The following is a 21,768-nucleotide window of genomic DNA, read 5'->3' on the forward strand; positions in this document are numbered from 1 at the left end:
CAGCTAATTAAAGCACATGAATTTAATGTTAATTATTGATTCTGAACATGGCAGTCTGCTGGGATGTTGGGTGTGGGCCGCGGGCAGTGAAAAGGGCACCTGTTAACAGCTTGTTGCAGTGACACTGGCATTCATAGTAACAGATGTTTTGCCTGAACTGAACGAGCATTTGTTTGGCTTTTCTCTGGAAGACGATAGCTCTGCTGAAATGTCCTCCGGCGCTGAGCTGTGTCGTAGTGGTGTGGTTTTGGGGAGCATGTAAATGAGCCCCTGCAGCGCTCAAGCATGAATGAGAGCAGACTGAGGTGAGAAGACATCAAATCACACTTGAGAGGGATTTTGGCTTGTGCGTTGTTTTTTTTCAAATGTCTGTGGAAGTGATCATGCTCTTCGAAAAAGGCTGGGTATTGACAAATTTCACAATTCGATTTTGATTTAGTGACTCAACGCTGGTGTTTAGAGCTGCACGATTAATCATTAAAAGATTGCGATCATCGATTGGGACACCCATGTGATCTCATTCCTAAATGACAACGATTCGCCTGTGTCTATTAAACCTTTGACAAGTACGATCACAGCGAACATTCAGATCTGCGTTCTGATCCAGAGAGAGCAGTTGTCATGTATAGATATGAAACAGCTTCACAAACAGTCTTTTCAACATTACAGTATCATTATTTCTGTCTTACAGTAATTCAAATGATCGATAAGTACTGGAAAAAAGGTTATAGTTCAAATATAAACACTGATGTCTACAGAAGCGATCAAAATAGAGTGAATCACCTTTTGAAAGTAACTTGACTCTTCAAATAAAGATTGTATCAATTATACCATTACACCAGTAGATGGCGACAAGTGACTGTTTTAAAAAAAAATTGTCATTGAATCATTAATTTTTCAAGAGATTTGTTCAAAAACACTGATTCATCCAGTAAAGTCTTAATGAGCGAGTCATTGAATCATTCATTCAAGAGATTTGTTCAGAAACGCTGATTCATCCGGTAAAGTCTTAATGACCGAGTCATTGAATCATTCATTCAAGAGATTTGTTCAGAAACGCTGATTCATCCAGTAAAGTCTTAATGAGCGAGTCATTGAATCATTCATTCAAGAGATTTGTTCAGAAACGCTGATTCATCCAGTAAAGTCTTAATGAGCGAGTCATTGAATCATTCATTCAAGAGATTTGTTCAGAAAGCTGATTCATCCAGTGAAGTCTTAATGAGCGAGTCATTGAATCATTCATTCAAGAGATTTGTTCAGAAACACTGATTCATCCAGTAAAGTCTTAATGAGTGAGTCATTGAATCATTCATTCAAGAGATTTGTTCAGAAACGCTGATTCATCCAGTAAAGTCTTAATGAGCGAGTCATTGAATCATTCATTCAAGAGATTTGTTCAGAAACGCTGATTCATCCAGTAAAGTCTTAATGAGCAAGTCATTGAATCATTCATTCAAGAGATTTGTTCAGAAACGCTGATTCATCCAGTAAAGTCTTAATGAGCGAGTCATTGAATCATTCATTCAAGAGATTTGTTCAAAAACACTGATTCATCCATTAAAGTCTTAATGAGTGAGTCATTGAGTCATTTATTCAAGATAACTTTTAAAAAAAAAAATAGACTGCAGCAATTATCATTTTGTCAGTACCTTAAATAAGTTGCATTATTTTGTTTAATTGTTTATTTAGAATTGTGGGGGAATTCATAGTGGGAGATATTTGCCTATTTAGAGGCTTTCCTGCCAGGCACTGATTTACAAATTAGTACTGCGCAATGTGACTTGAATTGCGTTTTGCATTTGTGAATCTTATTGTGTGGATTTTGATTGTGCACTTGCAAATCACATTTTTGTGAATATGAATTAGCTTATTGCTGTTTGCAGCGAATGTGAATTTGCTCATGCGTTTCTGAATCATATTTTGGAAAGAAAGACCCCATACGTGTGTGCTGAATGAGAGGTTTGTGCGAACGCTCTGAATCTACAGGAATTCTTGTTATTAATATGTGTGGCACAGAGATGAGTGAGATGAAAGAGTAATGAAAAATGGAGATTAATAACAAACTCCCCTTCATCTGTTCATTCTCATGATAACATATTCATACTTGCCCTCTGCTTTCACTCCATACAGACTGATGAAATAGTTTGTCATTATTTACACACACTCATGCAAACCTGTATGCTGTTTTTTGTTTTATTTTTAGAAGCTCTATTCTGTCAAATGAAAGAGTTGTGTGAGCAACAGACTGAAATTTGAGTCTTTATTTGTTCATAAACTCTCTTAAAGTTTGTGTTTGGTTCTTGCTGCTACTTTTTATTCAGTTGTTTTTTCATCGCTTGAGATTGTCAATTCATTTCTTTTCATATTTATACTCCGTTCTTTAATTCTCTTCTCTTTTATTCATGCTTGTTCAGTGTTTTAATGGTTAATTTTCTCATTGTTTTCCTCCTTTTGTTTGGTTAATCAGCGTTTCTCAGTGTTAAAGATGTGTTCAGTCACACGTACACACAGCTGCTGCGTCCTGATGAGAGTGTGTTATTAACATCCAGTAGCAAAGGGGACTGTATGAATGTTCGAATTACTGTCGGTCTCTCGTGTAGGATTGTGAATCAATAGGCTTCTTGTTCCGAACCGGTTTAATTAAAAAACAAATACAGTTTGAAACTGTGTAAATTTAATCTTAATTGTTGGATTCTCAACATTCTTCTACTGATGTGAATGGAACGACACCGTAAAACATGCAATATCAGCATTAGATCTGTTGTTGTCATGATAAGTGCAGATTATTTTCTGTTGATTGTGCTAGTGAATTAACAGTTAACTTGAGCACATGATTCATTGTTTCTTGCATTTTGAAAAAAGTCTTTGCAAAGCACATTTTTATGGTATATAGATTTAAAGGATTAGTTCACTTCAGAATGAATATTTCCTGATAATTTGCTCACCCCCATGTCATCCAAGATGTTTATGTCTTTCTTTCTTCAGTCGAAAAGAAATTAAGGTTTTTGAGGAAAACATTCCAGGATTTTTCTCCATATAGTGGACTTCACTGGGGTTCAACGGGTTGAAGGTCCAAATGTCAGTTTCAGTGCAGCTTCAAAGAGCTCTACATGATCCCAGATGAGGAATAAGAGTCTTATCTAGTAGAGTTGTCAAAAGTACCGACTTCGTTACCTAGTCGGTTCTGAAATTTAAAAAATGTGGTGCTTGAGCGGATTGGTAAACACCTGTAAATGGCCATTGTGTTCACGTGCTCATCGGATTTATCTGTGATTGGCTTCAGTGATCAACGCTGTAAACACGTTGTAAATAGTCATCAATGATGCTCTTCACTAAGCGTTTACACAGATACACATGGGAGCGTTTGAAAGCAGGCGTCTATCGCGGACCAGTCCACTGAGAGATGCCACCTTTCAAATGCTCCTGCTTTCAAAACAATTCAAACACTTCTGTGTGCTTTCAAATGCTGCTGTGCGTTGATCGTTGTAGCCAATCAATGAATGCATTCCAGCTGTAACAGAGAAAGCTCGACCACCCATAGACTTTAATTTATATGCTACCTCTGCTGAAGGATACATGACCCAGAGGAGCGGAGAGAACGGCCTGGAGTGTAGGAGGCAACTAAACTGCAGAGAGAGGAAGGGAAAGTCCCATGAAATCGCTTTATATGTTAAGATAAGAATTTAAAAGCAATTTGTGCTTGTATTGGAAGCCAATGCAAGTTATAAAGTACCGGGGAGATATGTTGACGAGCAGTTGTATATGTCAATAGCCGAGTGGCTGAATTCTGAATGTATTGTCATTTCTTGATAGACTTGTTTGGGAGACCAACATAAAGTGCATTGCAATAATCAAGCCGCAACGTAATAAAGGGGTGAATAAGTCTTTCTGCATCCGGCAGCGATAAAGAATGTCAAACGCTGGCGATATTTCTTAGATGGGAAAATGGAGTTTTCGATACCAATTTGATAGGGGCATCAAACAATAGTTGTGGGTCAAATATAAAGGACGAGGTAACAAAGTCATTGTCAGTAATCAAATTGGAAATATTAAATTTATATAAAGCCGTTGGAGTACCGACAAACAGAAGTTCTGTTTTTGTCTCATTGAGCTTAAGAAAATTGTCATGCATCCAAGCTTTTATCTCATCCAAGCAGGTCGTAAGAGTTGTAACTGCAAGGTTTGGATTAGGGTGCATTGCTGACATAGATCTGTGTATCGTCAGCATAACAGTGAAACCCTAACCCAAACTTGTGGATGATCTCACCCAGGGGCAACATATAAATACTAAACACGTTGGGCCCAGTTACAGACCCCTGTGGGACACCCTGTTTAACTAATGTTGCTTCAGATTGATTTTTCCCCAGACACACAAACTAAAATCGATTAGTAAGATAAGATGTAAACCTTTCAAGAAGGACATCATGAGATACTGTGTCAAAAGCAGCAGTAATGTCTAATAAGACTAAAATACCATAATATACTAATATATAATTAATAGTAATAAAAAAGTAATAAAATACTAGAATATAATAATACTTTTGACAACTCTTATCTAGAGAAACGATCAGACATTTTCTAAAAAAAAAAAAAAAAAAAGATATTTATAGACTTTTTAACCACAAATGCTCTTCTTGCACTGCTCTAATCATGTTGGAAAGGTCAAAATATAGACATTTTTATTATTTTTTTCATAAAATGAGTGATGGTTTCTCTAGATAAGACTCTTATTCCTCGTCTGGGATCATGTAGAGCTCTTTGAAGCTGCACTGAAACTGACATTTGGACCTTCAACCCGTTGAACCGCAGTGAAGTCCACTATATGGAGAAAAATCCTGGAATGTTTTCATCACAAACCTTCATTTCTTTTCAACTGAAGAAACAAAGACATAAACATTTTGATTGACATTAATTACTCACCCTCATGTCGTTCCACACCCGTAAGACCTTTGTTCATCTTTCGAACACAAATTAAGATTTTTTTCAGATGCCTAGAAAGGTATTAAAACATATTTAAAACTTTTTGTGACGAGAATACTTTTTGTGCGGCAGAAAAACAAAAAACTACTTTATTCCACAATATCTAGTGATGGGCGATTTCAAAACACTGCTTCATGAAGCTTTACTAATCTTTTGTTTCGAATCAGTGGTTCGTAACATAAATCAAACTGCCAAAGTCACGTGAACCATTGAAATTTTGAAACGTTTATGACGTAACCCTCATTTACTGAAATCATGTGAATTTGGCAGCTGATACACACCACAAACCACTGATTCAAAACAAAAGATTCATAAAGCTTCAAAGATTCATGAAGCTGTGTTTTGAAATTGCCTAATTAGCATATTCATGGTTTTGTGCATAATCAATTAGGTAAGGGTGTAGAATTATATTAAAGCCATTTTAAGACATGAAGAAATTATTTTCATGGAAAAATATGTTTAAATATGTAATTTTGATAATCAAAAATGAGTTTTAATTTTATGAGGGATAAAATCAGTGACTGCAGGGGGACTTTAAGTGTCTTTTAGTGAAAAAGGTTACTGCAAAATGGGTTGTTTTTCCTTTAGAATAAGATGCATAATTTACAATAACACAAGAGTCAGTTTAGGGTTCACAATGGTTTGCATGAATCTGAATCATGACATTCCTTGTCTGTTCCAGCAATTGGCTCTGAATGACTGCGATGCAGTCGCTGGTGTGTGTCTGCGCAGATCCCGTGAGGTCTGTCTCTCTCGTTCACCCGTCTCTCTCTCTCTTTCAGAGCTGGCCGGTCCAGGCCCCTCCCCCGCCACTCAGGAGTTGATGACACGCTTGGGGTTCTTGCTGGGCGAAGGCATCCCGGGCTCCACGCGCATACCTATGGACGACAAGAATGAAAAAAAGGTATTTTCCGCAGCTGCTCCCAGAGTGAGAGAGGGAGACAGTGAAAACGGCCAGGATTAAAGCTGCATGTTGCTGTCTGTCAGTGTGAGACACAATGAAGAGCGTTTCAGAGCTGGAGTGTGTCTGTGCATGACCACAGTAAGTCATTCCCGTTTGCTCCGAGCCGCTGCATTGCCCACGGTGAGAAACTTGAGTCAGAGGAGTGCGTTAACTTGAGGTCTGGTCCAGAAATAGTTTCGTTCTGTCAGGCTTTCATTTAGTCTTTGGATGATGAGATAATTAGGCTGAGGCGGTCCGAGCGTCCTTCATGTGTGAAAGACTTTTGTTTAATAAATCATAGTCGTTCGTCGTTCTGAAGGCGTGTGTGGATTGCATGCAGAGGGAAGCAACAATGTGTGTCTTTGGGAGTTGTTAATGATCTGATTTGCGTCGTGTGTTCTTTTGGACGATGTTGTCCAATGGGATTCGGTGGATGTTTTCAATCTGTTTCATCAGGGTGCCTTTTGGAAGTTTGTTTTAAAGGAACTTTCATCTCGTTTTGTGACCTTGCCTGACTCACAGTGATGACTCACAGGAGCTGCTGGTGTTTGGGGGTCTGGTTTAGAGAAGGATTCAGGCTGATTAACAGTCAATGTGATGCTGTTTAATTTGATTTTGTATAGATCTATTGTGTTATTCATAGGGCTGGCAAACGATTAATCGCATGCAAAATAAAAGTTTGAGTTTTCATAATATATTTGTGTTTACTGTGTATAATTATTATGTATATTTAAATATACACACACATGTATATATTTAAGAAATATGTGCATGTATATACTGTATATATATTTATATATATATTTGTGTATTTATATATACATAATAATAATTATACACAGTGCACACATATATTATGTAAACACAAACTTTTATTTTGGATGTGATTAATTGTGATTAATTGTTCAAAAATAAAATAAAAAATCACTCAGTGAAATTAAAACACCTCTTCTACGATGAACATGTTTTCAAAGTCTGAAATGAAATTATTTTTTATATTTTTCTGGGTCTTCAAGTCAAAAATGTCATGTGAGGGAGAAAAAAAATTAAATATATATAAATAAATGAAAGCTGAAAACCTTAAAAGTAGTTTTGCATTATTATCATTATTATGATAATAATAAAAATAATAAGTAGATTTATATTTAAATATTAATATTTAAATATCTGTGTGGTGTAATCAAGCCATTTTGTTGACAAGAAACTATTAAAACAATTTTATTATATATGTATTATATTAATATTTTATGGTTTTATAATTAAATATTCATGTGTAAATATCAGGTATTATTACTTATTATTATTATTATTATTATATAAAAAATTATATTACATTATTATTATTATTTATATATTATTAATATGATTATAATTAATAACAGTGAAGTGGCTTTGTATGTAAGTATTAATATTTAAATATCCGTGTGGTGTAATTAACATGCATGAAGCCATTTTGTTGTCATGTGACAAGAAACCCTTAAAACAGGAAATTACATATAGAACCACTGTATGTCATGTCAGTAGTTTTTTTTATTTTGAATGTAGATGCTTATGGCTGCCCCCAGCTAAAGATCTTTCTAGTTGACTAGTAGTCATACATTTAATCCATTAGTCGACTAATCGCATGTTTATATTATATACTTGGGGTATATTAAACCATAATGAGCATTTAATATATTTAGGCGTAATATAAAGCCTAAAGCGCACACTTAAAACTTGCCGCAAAGGACTGGAAAAAAATATAATAATTATGAATCTGTTGGAAAAAAAGAGCAAGGAGATATTTTACTAATTAATAAACTGTTGTTGTCTTAATTGGTGTCGGCTTATACTGTACGGATTACATAAGCAGAGAGTATTTGTTTTTGATTTGAATTGGTTTGTTTAAAAGTAGACATTCCTATACACTGAGTTTCGGTTCATTTTTGTGATGCATTCCAGTTCACGGAGACCAAGACGGCAGAAAGTGCATCCTTTTATTTTACAAAAGCACAGAGTTTTGTTGTTTCAAGTGATGTATTACTGTTATCTGTATGACCAAAAATGATGGGGTGTTTTAAGTTGTTTCCGCTGTTATCAGGAAAAAACTGCAAGTGATCGCACCGGCGCCTCCATGTCATGCATTAAGCGTGTTATACTTTCGCTTCCACACTTCACACAAACACTTGGATATGCGCCTTTGGATGAGGATCTGGTGGGATGTCAAGGTTTTTTGCCTTAGCTGTTTATGTCTACTGGTGGGTTTTATTTGGATGAAGAGAAACATTGGACTCTGGGATTGATTTAGATGTGTGCTGTATTAAAGTCAGCATTCACTGTTGGTGTTATATTCTGTTTTCTCTCTCTCTCTCTCTCTCTCTCTCTCTCTCTCTCTCTACTACCCTTCCATATAACACAGATAACAAAGATATCAGTGTTTGGATTATTAAACTTATAAAACTAACCTCCATTAACATCAGCATATCTTTCTGTTCTTTCTCTGCAGTGTCCAGTAAATCAGAGTATCAGTCCATGTTCTACTCTGACCAGCAGCACAGCGTCTCCATGTACAGACAGCCCCTGTTCCACCTTAAACGGTAACAGCAGCCGGCCACCGCTCGCCCACCGCAGCCCGTGTGGAACCATCACCAGCCCCAGCTCCACCCTCGAGAGCAAAGACAGCGGCATCATTGGTGAGATACACACACGTCATCTTCTTTTTCTTTTTTTTATGATTTATTTTTTTGGGCATTTTTGCCTTTTATTATGATAGGACATTATGTAGACAGGAAGTGGGAGAGAGAGGGGGACGGATCGGGAAAAGTGCCCGAAGTGCAACCGCGCTTTATGTTGGAGCGCTGCCCAATGGGCATCTCGGCGCTGACACGCACGTCTCATCTTAAAATCCAAACACATTTTACCCACACATTTTTATTACCATAATGTGAAAAAAATCGTGTTACCATAAAATCTAATTCAATGAAAGTCATCTAGTCTGGACAGAATATTTTATTAATATTTTTAAAATTAAAATCAGCATAATTTAGTCCAAAAATACTGCCATTATATGAATACTTACAAATTTAATTTGAAAAAAATATTTAAATAAATATCTTAATATCTTAATAAATATTGATCCATTGCAACAATGGAAATAAGCAATACAGGCCCTAGTTTCTGAAAAAATTAAATTTTCTTTCAATTCACTCTATGTTCCTGTCCTCCTGTCATTCAGGAGTAATTAATAATATTAAATAAATAAAATATATTTTTTTTTTTTATGAAGTATGTACATATTATTAATAACAGTGAGCAGTTTTTTTATTATTATACTGTAAATAATTCATAAATAGTACTGTCCCCAAAATAAGAAAAGGGATTATGTCATATTTTAGCATATCATATTTTACATAAAAAAATTAAGCCTATTGTGATAAAATATAATTTTCATTGTTCTAATGCAAATATGTATATTTACACTTTTATATATACATAAAGTGAAGTAAATGTGTAAATATACATCATTTGAATTTTGTACTAAATTTAATTATTTAGAATTTAATATTTTATTAGATTTTTCACATTAAATTATTTACATAATTAAATAGATATTTAGATAATTAAATATTTTTCACATTGTGGTAATGAGAATTTGCTGGGAAAATGTGCTAATTTCTTGATTTTGGTGTAAAATATGACCTGAGCATTTGTGTCACCCAATAATTGAAAATCTGCCACATCATCACCAGATTTGCATCTTCATCACCCCATTAAAACACCCCCATCCCATCATCCTCTGCTGCGCAGGCTTTGGTATCTCTGTGTCCCTGCTCCATTTTGTGGAGATTGAGAGCGAGCTGAAATCACGGCCCATGTTGGCCTGTAGATCTAAACGTGGGGTGTTCGCAGGATGAGGTGTTGAGGCAGCTTGGCCGCTTCAGAAAGTCGATTTTGCGCTCCGCTCTGAATTTTTTTGGTTGCAGAAAGAAAGATTAAACATTTCTCGATGAATTATGCAGCATTGCAGGCTGGCAGACCTAGTTTCTGAGGAAATATCGGATAAGATGTGTTAATACCACAAAGTTGTAGTTAGAAATAGGGTCTGACCCTGAATTATAGCCAATTTTAATTTGCTTTCAGTTCTTGCAAGATGTTTATTTGGGCTTTTAGACATAGCTACACATAAGAAGCATAACACATTTCTGTGTAAATCATTTGTTAAATCTATTCTTGCATGAATTGTGAAGAATTGTTTTGGAAATGGTTTCGTTCTGCTGGTGCTTCATGCATGAAGCCCGTTGTCAGTGTCGAGTTTTAGGACGAGAGAAAGAAGCTCTGAAGGAGGTGGGCCAGCGGGTGATGTTGGTTTGTTGATGTAGAGGAGCGTGTTTGGCCCGTGTGACCCGCTCAGGATGTGATTGATGCTCTCATGACTTTGAAGTTTGTGAAGACTTTTGTCAGGAAGAAATAGTTCAGTAACAGTGTAATGATGCTGTGAACAGCTGTTTAGAGACGCACGTGTGCTCATATACAGTGAGATCCACACGTTTGAACATCTGGCTGCTCTTCTTTCATTTAAACCTGGAAATAAACAGCGTTTGAGGATTTGTGATGTTATGATAAAAATGAAAAAGATACATTTAAAAGGTTTCTATCTATTGATTGATCCTTCATTCTATTTATCTATTGTTTGTTCGTTCCTTTGTTCTGTCTGTTTGTCTATCGTTCGTTAGTTCGCTCAATTGTCTATTGTTCTTTCGTTCGTTCGTTCATTTTGTTTGTCTATTGTTCGTTCGTTCTCACATTCTATTTGTCTATCATGCTATCTATTATTCATTCGTTCGCTCATTCTATTTGTCTATCGTTCGTGCTATCTATCGTTCTGTCTATTCTTAACTCATTTGTTCATTCATTCAACCTATCATCGATTGATCGTTCATTCATTAGTTCGTTCATTCTGTCTGTCTATCGTTCGTTCTATCGATCGTTCATACGTTCGTTCTATTGGTCTATCTCGTTCTTTGTTCTGTCTGTCTATCATTAGTTTGTTCTATTTGTCTATCTATCGTCCTATCTGTCTATCATTTGTTCGTTCATTCTGTCGTTCATTCTTTTGTTCGTTCAATCTATTTGTCTATCTTTTGTTCATTCGTTCTGTCTATTTGTCTATTGTTCGTTTGTTCATTCTGTGTATTTGTCTATCGTTCATTTGTTTGTTCGTTTTATTTGTCTGTTGTTTATTCGTTCATTCTATCATTCATTCTATCTATCTATCGTGCTATCTATCGTTCTGTTTATTGTTTGCTCGTTCGTTTGTTCACTCTATTGTTCATTCTTTCGGTCTTTCGTTCTTTGATCTTTCATTCTATCTATCTATTGTTCTATCATTCCATCATTCTATCTATCTATCGTTCATTCGTTCATTCTATCTATCTATTGTTCTATCATTCCATCATTCTATCTATCTATCGTTCATTCGTTCATTCATTCATTCTGTCTATCTATCGTGCTATCTATTGTTTGCTCATTCATTTGTTAACTCTATCGTTCGTTCTTTCGGTCTTTCGGTCTTTCGTTCTTCTGTCTTTCATTCTATCTATCTATCTATTTAATGTTCGTTCATTCATTCTATCGTTTGTTCTTTCCTTCATTCTATCTATCTATCTATCTATCTATCTATCTATCTATCTATCTATCTATCTATCTATCTATCTATCTATCTATCTATCTATCTATCTATCTATCTATCTATCTATCTATCTATCTATCTATTTAATGTTCGTTCATTCATTCTATCGTTTGTTCTTTCCTTCATTCTATCTATCTATCTATTGTTCTATCATTCCACCATTCTATCTATTGTTCATTCTTTTGTTCATTCTATCTATTGTTCTATCCTTAAATCATTCTATCTGTCTATCGTTCATTCATTCTACCATTCATTCTATCTATCTATTGTTCGTTCGTTCTATCGTTCTATCTATTGATCTAGCATTCTGTTGTTTGTTCATTCATTCTATCTATCATCTATCGTTCGTTCTATCGTTAATTTGTTTGTTCTATCTATCTGTCTGTCTATCTCTCGTTCTATCATATGTGGATGTGGATGTTTAGACCCCATTGTATAAGCATGTCTGTATGTGTTCAAGCACTGACACATGACACATGCAGCTGTTGTCGTGTTATTTTGTAATAAACTCAGGAGCTGAAATTAAACCCACAGATTTGTCCGTCTCCCTCATTTCACTGAACAAACATGTGCATGAATTCAGACACTCTCGTTTGTCTCTATTGGTTCAGTGCTTCAGTTTTATTCAGTTTTATTTCTTTATTTTTTTAATTTGAATAAAAAAGGAGATTTATTATTATTATTATTATTATTATTATTATTATTATTATTATAAAGAGTTATTATCATGGATAGCAGACACTGATCCACACAGACATCCATCCCGATGCTGCGTGTCAGTAACGGTCAGTTTGTAATAATGTTGTGGAGGGATGAAATCAGGCTAACGCACATTAACAGCCTACTAAATGTGGAGTGAAACGACGATCAGGTGAATGTGTTGATAAGGTCAGTGATGACTCATCAGTGTTTATCACATGAGTTATGATGGTCATCTGAGATTCTCACATCTTTCTTTTTCTGACCTTTTTCATTTACAAGCTCTCCTGTTTGCCACTCTTCATCTTTGCCTTTGTCAGGGGACTTTATTTTATTTCTAAATCAGCTCCCATGCTGCAGATTAGCACAGACCGTAATGATTTATTTAATTATTAATACATATTTATTTATGGATTGATTGATTGTTTATTGTATACATATTGTACATGGCTCTCTCTCTCTCTCTTTCTCTCTCTCTCTCTCTCTCTCTCTCTCTCTCATATATATATATATATATATATATATATATATATATATATATATATATATATATATATATATATTATTTTAGTATAGTTGAGATACTGTTATAGTTTTTATTAATATTTTGAATTAGTTTCACTTTAATTTTAATGAAATTTTGTTTGTCATCAGTTTTTTTTTAAACGTGTCTATATAGTTTTTATTAATTTAGTACAAGTTAAAATAAATGAAATTAATATTTAAGTTTTTTATATTTTGTTTTATTTCAGTTAGTTTATATTATTTAAATGTAAATGCTTAAAGTTTTAGTTGACTATAATAACCCTGATGTATACAAAGCGGAGTGGTATAGCAGCCAGTCATAAAATAATAACATAATATTTATTTTATAATAACATGTATTTATTTATTCCCATTTTGATTAGGGCTGTGCAATTCGGACAATCACGTTTTTTTTTTTTTTTTTATCAATATTGCGATTGTTTTTCAGTATTGCTTTTAAAATAATATTTCCTTGTCTTATTGACGATATTTGTGGGCACCATATTTTTGCATAAAAATGTACGATACGTATGATACATGATGGCTTTCGTCATTTCTTTATGCCTTTTTGAACTCTTCATGTTGTGCAGTTTGCAAATGTCTGTAGTATTAATTTTTGTTCACTGTGCCATTATTTTTCTATGCAAACACACGCTAGACGGACGTCTTTAACCATTGCGCTCACGTCTTTTGCAGCATCTCATGCATGACACAGCATTTCTAGACAGCGCTCGGGGTAAAAGTTGTAAAAGATCGACTTCTCTAGAACTGCAAAAACGCAATTTAAATCAGAATCAATTTCAATGATTGAATCAGAATCATATGTGCAAACAGTATCAATAATATTTTAAGTTGTCATCTCGTCTCTGTTTCTCTCGTCCAGCCACCATCACCAGCTCATCAGAGAATGACGACCGCAGCGGCTCCAGTCTGGAGTGGGGTAAGGAGGGCAGTATAAGGAGCAGCGGTCAGCATGTGCTGGCACAGACGGCCACACGGGCAGACACGTGCTCTCCTGTGGCCGAGGAAGAAGCGTCAACGTCCGGGACAGAGGTACGGATCGTCTCCGTGTTTAAGAAGACTTCTGAGGGACCCATCCACTATTCCACACAAAACTCGTCCAGTCTGATGATGCCTCGGCCCAACTCAGTCGCAGGTAAGAGAGATCAAAACAACAGCTGATTGTGTTTACCATAAGGGTCATCCTGTGATTCCCGAGGTGATGAGTGACGCATGACTGCTGGAATGAAGGGAAGCAGAGACTCATGGGAAGACTTTGCCGCCACTTTAGGAGAGTGTGTGGTAGATTGTGAGAGCGCACATTATCAGGACACACATTCTTTCTCCTGTTGCTCCTTGAGGAAGCAGATACGTCGGGCAGCTGTTGTGTGTGTGTGTGTGTGTGTGTGTGTGTGTGTGTGTGTGTTGGTTGTTGGCTGGCTTCTGTCTTTAGCATCAGATCCACATTCTTCAGGCTGGTCCGACTGATCACGTGATCTTTCCCACTTCTCTGTCAGTTGGGTGAATCTTGCAAAAACTTGATGAATTTCACACCGAAATCAAGAGAAAGAAATAAGACATTTTTAATTTATTTTGATAATTATTTTCATGACAATTAAGCATGTTTCTTGCAAAAATACTGTAATGCAAGCAAAGCATTTTCTTTGTTGTAATTTGATAAAAATATATTATTTAAACTGTAAAGTGTTTATACATCATGGTGATATTTGTTGTACTGCCTTTAAAGTCAACATGATACACCAATTCATAACCATTTTAATAAGAGAATTAAAAGTGACATTTCGATTAAATACTGTGAACAAAAAGAATTTGGGGCCAATTTGTCAAGAAAATAAATGCTCATGTTGTTTCATGATTATAACTTTAGAGAATCGTCTTGATTTTTGTGGTGTTTGTATGAATATGAGGCTTCTAGTTCTCTCAGAAACCCAATGCTGGTGATGAACGCTGATGTTTTGATGTCTGCAGAAGCAGGTGTTTTTGTGAGAGATGAATGTGTGTGTTTGGTTTATTTTGATGCAAGCTAAGAAACGCTTCTCATAAAAAGCTGCCAGTCATTAAACTGAGCGAGTCGACGTGAAAAAATAAAAGCCGGTTGGCACCATAAAGCATGTGCAGTTGTCAAGGTTAGAGTATGTTTTCTTTAGACTGTGTGTGTGTGTGTGTGTGTGTGTTCACATTTTCATTTTGTACACCTGCTTGCTTTTACTCATTTCACACCCTGTTTGGCCTCAGTGAATAAAGCATTAATCTTTACTGAGCGTTTGATAGATCTGTAACCTCACTGCTTTCACAGCTGCCGATGTTACCACACACACACACACACACACACACACACACACACACACACACACACAAACACACTCTTTTTCTCGTTACATATACGGATGGGAAACAAGGAATTTTATGATTCTAGTTTCAATTTATATTCTGCTTAATGATTCTAATACCCTAATGACTCAATTAACGATTCTTATATTAAAAACAAATAACAAAACATTTTTAAATGTTTTGGTAGCAGAATTTTATTTATTTATTACCAACAAAGCTCTCCTCTAAATATGTATCTTTAACTCCATGTTGGCATATGAACAAACCATCAGTTGTCATATTGATTTAAGCCTTAAAGGTGCCGTAGAACATCTTTTTACGAGATGTGATATAAGTCTAAGGTGTCTCCTGAATGTGTCTGTGAAGTTTCAGTTCAAAATACCCCATAGATTTTTTTTTTTTTTTTAAATGCCTATTTTGGGGCATCATTAACTATGCACCGATTCAGGCTGCGGCCCCTTTAAATCCTCGTGCTCCCCACCCCGAGCTCTCGACTATAATACAGTGCAATTGTGCAAGTTCACACTGCTAATATAACCCTCAAATGGATCTTTACAAGATGTTCGTCATGCATACTGCATGCGTCGGATCATGTGAGTATAGTATTTATATGGATGTTTACATTTGATTCTGAATGAGTTAGATAGTGCTCTGTAGCTAAAGCTAACATTACACACTGTTGGAGAGATTTATAAAGAATGAAGCTGTGTTTATGAATTATACAGACTGCACGTGTTTAAAATGAAAATAGCGACGGCTCTTGTCTCTGTGAATACAGTAAGAAACGATGGTAACTTTAATCACGTTTAACAGTACATTAGCAACATGCTAACGAAACATTTAGAAAGACAATTTACAAATATCACTAAAAAAATCATGTTATCATGGATCATGTCAGTTATTATTGCTCCATCTGCCATTTTTCACTATTGTTCTTGCTTGCTTACCTAGTCTGATGATTCAGCTGTGCACAGATCCAGACGTTAATACTGGCTGCCCTTGTCTAATGCCTTCAACATGAGCTGGCATATGCAAATATTGGGGGCGTACATATTAATGATCCCAACAGTTACGTAACAGTCGTGTTATGTTGAGATTCGCCTGTTTTTCTGAGGTCTTTTAAACAAATGAGATTTACATAAGAAGGAGGAAACAATGGAGTTTGAGACTCCGTGTACGTCATTTCCATGTACTGAACTCTTATTATTCAACTATGCCAAGGTAAATTAAATTTTTGATTCTAGGGCACCTTTAAATACAACACAACATATAGTTTTTGGTTAATTTTGAGTGAGTCAAGACGCACTCCGAATGATTCAGCCAGTGAATAAATCATTAGATGATTTGCAGTGGTGCTCAGCAATGATTCTATGTAGATTCAGCGCTGTGGTAAACACTGACAGAGTGTTTTAATATGTTCTATCAGCGGAAGAAAGCAGACATTTTCTAAATAAGAACCAGTTAACATTACTTACTGTCCTCATACACTTCATACACAAATATTCCTTAAACTCTTTCCAGCTGATTTTAGTATATGACGTAGTGTATGATGGTGTAATTATATAGCATCGCTGATGGTTTTCCGAGTCCTATGTGAAGGATAGGCAACAAGAAAACGCTAACAGAAGAGAGATATGCAGTGTCTCACTACCTCAATTTACTTAAGATACTTTGGATGTGTGCTGAGTTCATGTAAATTGAATAGAGAGTGAGGCGCACTCAACAGGTCTTCTAAAACAGCATGATCAAGTGCTTTTCCAAATACATGAAGTGAATGTGCGTTTTTATAATTCTAGAATATTAATGTTAAAGGATTAGTTCACTTCAGAATTAAAATTTCCTGATAATTGACTCACCTCCATGTCATCCAAGATGTTTATGTCTTTCTTTCTTCAGTCAGAGGATTTTTCCAGGATTTTTCTCCATATAGTGGACTTCACTGGGGTTCAACGGGTTGAAGGTCCAAATGTCAGTTTCAGTGCAGCTTCAAAGAGCTCTACATGATGACCACTAATGCTCGTCTTGCTCTGCTCTGTGATGTGCCGCACATTATGTAATCGCGTTGGAAAGGTCACGTGTGAAAAACTTCAAAATCGTCCGACATTGTTGTTTTACCTTTTTTTGTAAAGGCCGTTTGACTTGGTCTTTGCATGTTCACTTTGTAAACACTGGATCGGTACTTCCGCCTATGTAAGAGAAAAGACTCTTATTCCTCGTCTGGGATCATGTAGAGCTCTTTGAAGCTGCACTGAAACTGACATTTGGACCATTGAACCCTAGTGAAGTCCACTATATGGAGAAAAATCCTGGAACGTTTTCCTTAATTTCTTTTCGAATGAAGAAAGACAAACATCTTGGATGACATGGGGGTGAGTAAATTATCAGGATATTTTCATTCTGAAGTGAACTAATCCTTTAACAAATAAACTTAAGTAATTCATCTGTCAACACATTGTTCTTTTGAGGTTTTTTTTTCAGTGGATTAAACTAGTTCACAAATCAGCCAAAGTGATTCATTAATGGATTTGTTGGAAGCAAAATTTAAAAGTCTGTACCCAGTAATCTCAAATGACTAGACAGTTCATGGACGTTCATTGGTCATAATGTGTGGCCATCCTTTATACTTTATTTTAAAAAAAGATTAGAAGTCTACAAAAGTTCCAAAAGTTCTCAGATTGACGTTGATAGAATGTTCGCCATTCAAATCCAAGCCGTCAGTGATGATGTTGATCAGTTGAAATGCCTTATTTTCAAAAATGTCACTTTAGTCAATTCATTGATATTTAACAAATTTGACTGTCTTTTGCTGCAAGACCAGCTAAGTCCATGTGTGCTTTTTTTTGCAAAACCTCTTTGGACAACAAGACATAGTAAAACGACCATTTCTGTCAGTTTTACAGCAGCAAAAGGAACATTGTTGTGTTTACTCGCTACTCGCGAAATCCTGACAAAACATGAAAAAACTTGCAGCTCTGTTATTGAAAGTGACTCATACACACACCGCCATTCATCTTGAAAACATATGGTTTGATTTGCGTCTTCTGATTGGTTCTTCTTCGGTTTTGAAGCAATACTATGTGAGGAGAGCATTCGCTCATTATCATTATCTCATTTTTAATGGCGTTTGCAACTGAACTCTTCATATATTTTTGTCTTTTTTGGATCTTGATAGCATAAAGTTTGGAACCGCATGATGGTGAATAATTAATTTTTTTGAGGTCTGTCCCTTTAAGTGTTCTGGAGTAAATGGTGCTGTCAGTGGAGATGCTGCTTTAGTCATGTCTGTCTGGGATTCTCAACCTCAGTGAATAATCATTCCGCTTAATTTCTGAGACCGAACTTCATTTGTGTCCAGGCAACCGATCCATTTACTGGACAGCTCATTAAGACCACACTGAACTCTCTCTCCCTCTCTCTCACAGAAAACAAAGACCCCATTTTAACTGCTCACATATTAGAATGAGTCACAAATCTCGCTCATGTCAATCCACGACGGCTCTGCTGCTGCCGCTGCGTCGCAGAAATCTCAAATATGTGGCAGTCTGATTTTTTCACATATGAATTTTCATCTAACAGATGAGAATGTAAGAGCATACAACAAAGAACTTGATTTTTGAGTGTGTGCAAAACTCCTGCTCGATATATTGATATACCCAATATGTTTTAAATGCAGTGAATTTGATTTAAATGTGCTTTTTATTTGGCCATAAGGTTCCTAAAGCGAGTGTAGTTTCGCGATTTATTCCTTGTCACATGACTTAAGTGTGACAGCACATGCTTACGCAACACTTGATTTCTTGCATTGATGCATTCTGAGATGTTTTTCAATGCAATTTATAATGCATCAAGTTATATTAGAGTTGCATTCTCAGCATCGCCACAAAGGGAGGTGTAGTGGACATTAGCATTAATTCTCTGCTTCTGCTGTCATCTCTGCAAACATTTGAAGAGTATCTAGCAAGTTTAAGTTAATTAAGCTGTCAACATGTATTACCTGTCAACAGGTAAGAGTTTATTGCTAGTTAACTGAATAATAGCACACCTGTTTTGCATCTCCCCCTTGAGTACCACTACAATATGCAATAATGCATGGTAAATATGTTGTATATTGAATAAACATTTGTATATTGAGTTTGTTTATGGCTTAAGAAAGAGTTTTAGTGTCTATGATTTAAACTTCTATAGAAGAAACAATATTAGAGTTGGGAAGTTTGATTCAATTCTGAGATTCATTTAAAAACTGTCCATTTGAATGAATTAGTGATTAATTGAAGATCTGTTGTCTGATTGTTATGGTGATGTTTCTGAGTATATACATCAATATTATGGTCAAATGTTGTCATAAAGCTTGAAAATGTCAGGATATACAGTTTGGGGTCAGTAAGAAGTCTCTTCTGCTCACCAAGGCAGCATATATATGATCAAAAAAACAGTAATATAGTGAAATATTATTACAATTTAAAATAACAGTTTTCTATTGTAATGTATTTTAAACTGTATTTTATCCCTGTGATGAATGTTCAGCATCATTACTCCAGTCTTCAGTGTCACATGATCCTTCAGAAAGCATTCAAATATGATGATTTGCTGCTCAACAAACATCAGGATTATTTGATGAATTGAAATTTCAAAAGAACAGCATTTATTTGAAATGTGTATTTTTTTGCAACATTATAAGAGTCTTTACTGTCATTTGATCAATTAAATGCATCATTGCTGAATAAAAGTATTCATTTCTTTCAAATCTTACCGACCCCAAACATTTGGATGGTAGTGTATTTTATGGTAGTTTAATATCTAAGTAATCAGGTCTTTTAAAAAACGTAATAGTGACTCTTGCCTTTGCAAACAGCACTAACGAGCTTAAACAGTGAATACACACACCAACTGCCGACGCTACATGAGTTTAATTAGACTCGAGAAAGCAAAGAGCTCGAGCTAATTTAGCTGATTTACTATTTAATATGTGGAAAATGAAAAGCAAAGTGTCTTTTACGGCATGAGCACACGAAACAATCTGCATCCTTGCAAACAAACATGCACACATGCAGTCAAACGAAAGCAAGTTCTGTGTTGTGTCTGGTCTTTTGATTCTGTTCGATCTCCCTCTGTCCAAAAATAACGGACATAAATCTATAATTGTATTATCGCACAGCAGGGCACGTCTGGAGAACGTCTCTCCTCACCTTCTGCCCATCAAGTGTGCTTACAATCGGAAATACAGCTGTAGAAGATAGCATGTATGTTCACAAATTAAAAAATAGTGCTGATGGAAGATAGGAATATTTGAAGAATATTCATGCAGATCTTTCCGTACATGACAGATGATAGTCAATTTCCTGATAATTTCCTCACCCCCATGTCATGCAAGATGTTCATGTCTTTCTTTCTTCAGTTGAAAAGAACTGAAGAACACCTTTCCAACGTGATTATGTAATGTGTGGCACATCACAGAGCAGTGCAAATGAGCATTTGTGGTTAAAAAGTATAAAGTATTTTATTTTTTTTAGAAAATGAGTGATGGTTTCTCTAGATGAGACTCTTATTCCTCGTCTGGGATCATGTAGAGCTCTTTGAAGCTGATCTGAAACTGACATTTGGACCTTCAACTCGTTGAACCCCAGTGAAGTCCTGGAATGTTTTCCTCAAAAACCTTCATTTCTTTTCAACTGAAGAAAGAAAGACATGAACATCTTGGATGACATGGGGGTGAGGAAATTATCAGGAAATTTGTATTCTGAAGTGAACTAATCCTTTAAGCTGATAGAAAACATGATTGTATATGAGTAAACAAAAGAGCATCTAAAATATCTCCTTTGGTGTTTTTGGTGAAGTCCTTCTTTAAGGCAGAGCTTCGAGTAGTGAAGTGTAAATGCTGTGTGATAGATCAGGGCTGTTTGGTTGAATCAATGCAGAGGGTTTGAAGGGGTTTTCACATATCAAACCCTCTGTCTCTCCTCACAGGACTTGTATCATATGAGACAGTCGATGGGAAGCATCTATGCCTGCGTTCTTCCCTCTCTTTCACTTTTACACTCTCTCTTTCTTGTCTTTCTCAGACTGAGGCAGATGGTGTTTCGGCGAGAGAGGAAATTCTGCCGTTCTTCTTCTTTGCACTGTGGTCTTCGGAGACCCGGCAGAAGCGCATGCTTAAGATTTCATCTGCTGTGCAGCGGCAGCATTCCAGAAACTTTAGAGCGTCCTTAATCCGTCCGTCCAGATGGTTCCGCTGCGCCACACACATGGGTCGGCCACAATTCACAATTTAAGAACTGGCCCTGTTCATTTAATCAGTGTGAATTTGAATTGAATTAAATTGAATTGGTCACGTCACACAGGATGTTGAAATGGAGTATAATTGGAAAATATACAGTTATAAAACCACAATATTAACTTTTTAAAATCCTGTTCTCAGTTCAGCTCTGAACGCTGCTGAAGCCTCAGTTCTCCTGCAGGACTCAGAGTGAGCTCACAGTACGTCACATGTACAGGTGGCCACTTGTGGGGTGTTTTGTGGACTCAGAGTTTGGGTTGTGTTTGTGGGTAAATGTCTCACTCTGTGGCTGCTGTCCCAGGAAACGACATGTGCCATGTGCAT

General features: G+C 36.0%; 1 protein-coding gene across 3 annotated transcripts in view; it reads left to right on the forward strand.

Annotated features, from left to right (window-relative positions):
- tanc1b (tetratricopeptide repeat, ankyrin repeat and coiled-coil containing 1b) overlaps nucleotides 1–21,768 on the forward strand; it is a 183,619-nt gene that overhangs the window by 81,316 nt on the left and 80,535 nt on the right. For all 3 annotated transcript variants that reach the window (XM_067409266.1, XM_067409267.1, XM_067409268.1), the window contains 3 exons: nucleotides 5,766–5,887; nucleotides 8,412–8,598; nucleotides 13,702–13,974. In XM_067409266.1, the coding sequence (XP_067265367.1) occupies nucleotides 5,766–5,887; nucleotides 8,412–8,598; nucleotides 13,702–13,974 (582 nt within the window). The remainder of the gene's footprint in view (nucleotides 1–5,765; nucleotides 5,888–8,411; nucleotides 8,599–13,701; nucleotides 13,975–21,768) is intronic.

This window comes from Chanodichthys erythropterus, chromosome 14, assembly GCF_024489055.1.
Source record: "Chanodichthys erythropterus isolate Z2021 chromosome 14, ASM2448905v1, whole genome shotgun sequence".
Taxonomy (NCBI): domain Eukaryota; kingdom Metazoa; phylum Chordata; class Actinopteri; order Cypriniformes; family Xenocyprididae; genus Chanodichthys; species Chanodichthys erythropterus.